The following is a 1,816-nucleotide window of genomic DNA, read 5'->3' on the forward strand; positions in this document are numbered from 1 at the left end:
CATTTTGACTTTTTTATTTTAAATTCAGTTAGTTTGAATTAGTTTTAGATTGTTGTTGTTGTTTTTACATGGAGTATTCAAGTGCAAAAAATAAAATGCAAAAGGAAGTGTACTGTATACTTCTATCGTACAACACTCAACCCATCTCTCCTCTTTGACAGGGATCCGAGTCTCCCATGATGCTCGGCGATTCCAAAAGCGACCTGGAGGACGTGGACCCTTAAACGATTTTTTTTTTGGGGGGGGGGGGGACGAGTCGCCCTTGAAGGCACGCGGGCCGAGACTCCACGACGCCTCAAACCCATTTTGGGGCACTTTTATTGGCCCGAGGACGCGTAAAAAACAAAACAAAAAAAAAAAAAAACAAGCGCCTGTTGAACAACTTGACGCGGAAGACGACAAAAACGGACAAAGTCATGAATGAATTCCATGGAGAAGATTTATAAGGGCAGTTTGGATTAAAGGGGAAGCGAACAATCTTCCTCCATTGATGATCTTTTTACAGCGGGGGGAGGGGGGGGGCGGGCATTTTACCCTTTGTTTGTCGTTGTCCTCACACACACACACACGCACACACTAGCCAATAACTGTAGTTAATGTTTTAAAAGTCTTCTTGAGGAACTTCAACGTGAACACACACACACAAACAAGCGTTTGCTATGGGGGGTGGGGGGGTTGTAAGTATGCACTTTATTTGCCACGTTCACCACGCGCTTCCTCTAGAGCCTCTTCACCTTTTTTTCCCTGCTCATTTTAACACTACTACTCAGTACTGAGCGCTACTTCAAACAACATACTTTTTACGCGCTATTTTTTATTTTATTTTTGCGCTCTCCACCACCTTCTTGGACTCGGGTGCGAGCCTTATGCAAGAAACGCTCAACGGAACGGGGGTGGGGAGTTATTTGGAGATGCCAATGTCTCACATACACACACTCATAAAAAAAAACACACGCTAATGTTACCTCTGCCATGCTTTTATTTGCCTGTTTGTGTCTTTTGTGCCATCTATAATACACACATACACAGCCACATGCACACATTTGCTACTTAATGCTAAAATTACCTCTGCCAAGCTTTTATTTGCCTTTTTTGTGTCTTTCATGCCGTATTTGACACACACACACACACACGCGCAGAAAGACATGTAGCTTTGACTCTAAAACACACACACACACGTGTAGCCCAGTTATCGGGAGTTCTGAAGTGCCTTAATCTCCCGATAACTCCCACCGTCACCCCCAGTAACCCCCCCCCCCCCACAAATGTCATCTGCGACGTAAATGTACCTGTGTGTGTTGGGGGAGGCTTTGACAGGTCAATGTTTACATGGCGAGGACCTAAAAAGCCATTTGAAAGGTCATGTGATCCCGGACCCCCACCCGCCACACACCCAACTTCCTGATGTGTGACGTGTGTGTGCGTGTGTTGGAGGGTGACTCAAAAAAATAAAACAAAAAACCCCAGCCCCCTCACTGTGCTGTTTTGTGAGCACTTCCTCTCACATGTGCAAACAAAGAAAAACAAACACTTGACTCAATCTTTACTTTTAATGTCGAGGAGGGGGCGGGGTTATAATATTTTGGGGGGAGGGGAGGGGGGGTCATCTATTATATGTGCGGGTTTTACCGTCAGTTTTTTTTTTTTTTGGGGGGGGGGGGACAATTCACAATCTGCCATCACACGTTTTTTTTGTGTGAGTGTGTCTGCAACGCATGTTAAAACGCCCGAGTTTTAATTTGTACGACAGAGTTTGATTACGAGGGGGGGAGATTTGATATAAAATAAACTGGAATGCACAAGTTCTTTGTAAACT

The 1,816-nt window shown here is 44.7% G+C and overlaps 1 protein-coding gene across 2 annotated transcripts in view; it reads left to right on the plus strand.

Moving 5' to 3' along the window:
• Positions 1-1,540, plus strand: part of usp24 (ubiquitin specific peptidase 24) — a 35,587-nt gene extending 34,047 nt beyond the window's left edge. For both annotated transcript variants that reach the window (XM_077583878.1, XM_077583879.1), the window contains one exon: positions 162-1,540. In XM_077583878.1, the coding sequence (XP_077440004.1) occupies positions 162-224 (63 nt within the window). In that variant the 3' untranslated portion in view covers positions 225-1,540. The remainder of the gene's footprint in view (positions 1-161) is intronic.
• The last annotated feature ends 276 nt before the right edge of the window (positions 1,541-1,816 follow it).

The sequence above is a fragment of the Vanacampus margaritifer genome, chromosome 13 (assembly GCF_051991255.1).
Source record: "Vanacampus margaritifer isolate UIUO_Vmar chromosome 13, RoL_Vmar_1.0, whole genome shotgun sequence".
Classification (NCBI taxonomy): domain Eukaryota; kingdom Metazoa; phylum Chordata; class Actinopteri; order Syngnathiformes; family Syngnathidae; genus Vanacampus; species Vanacampus margaritifer.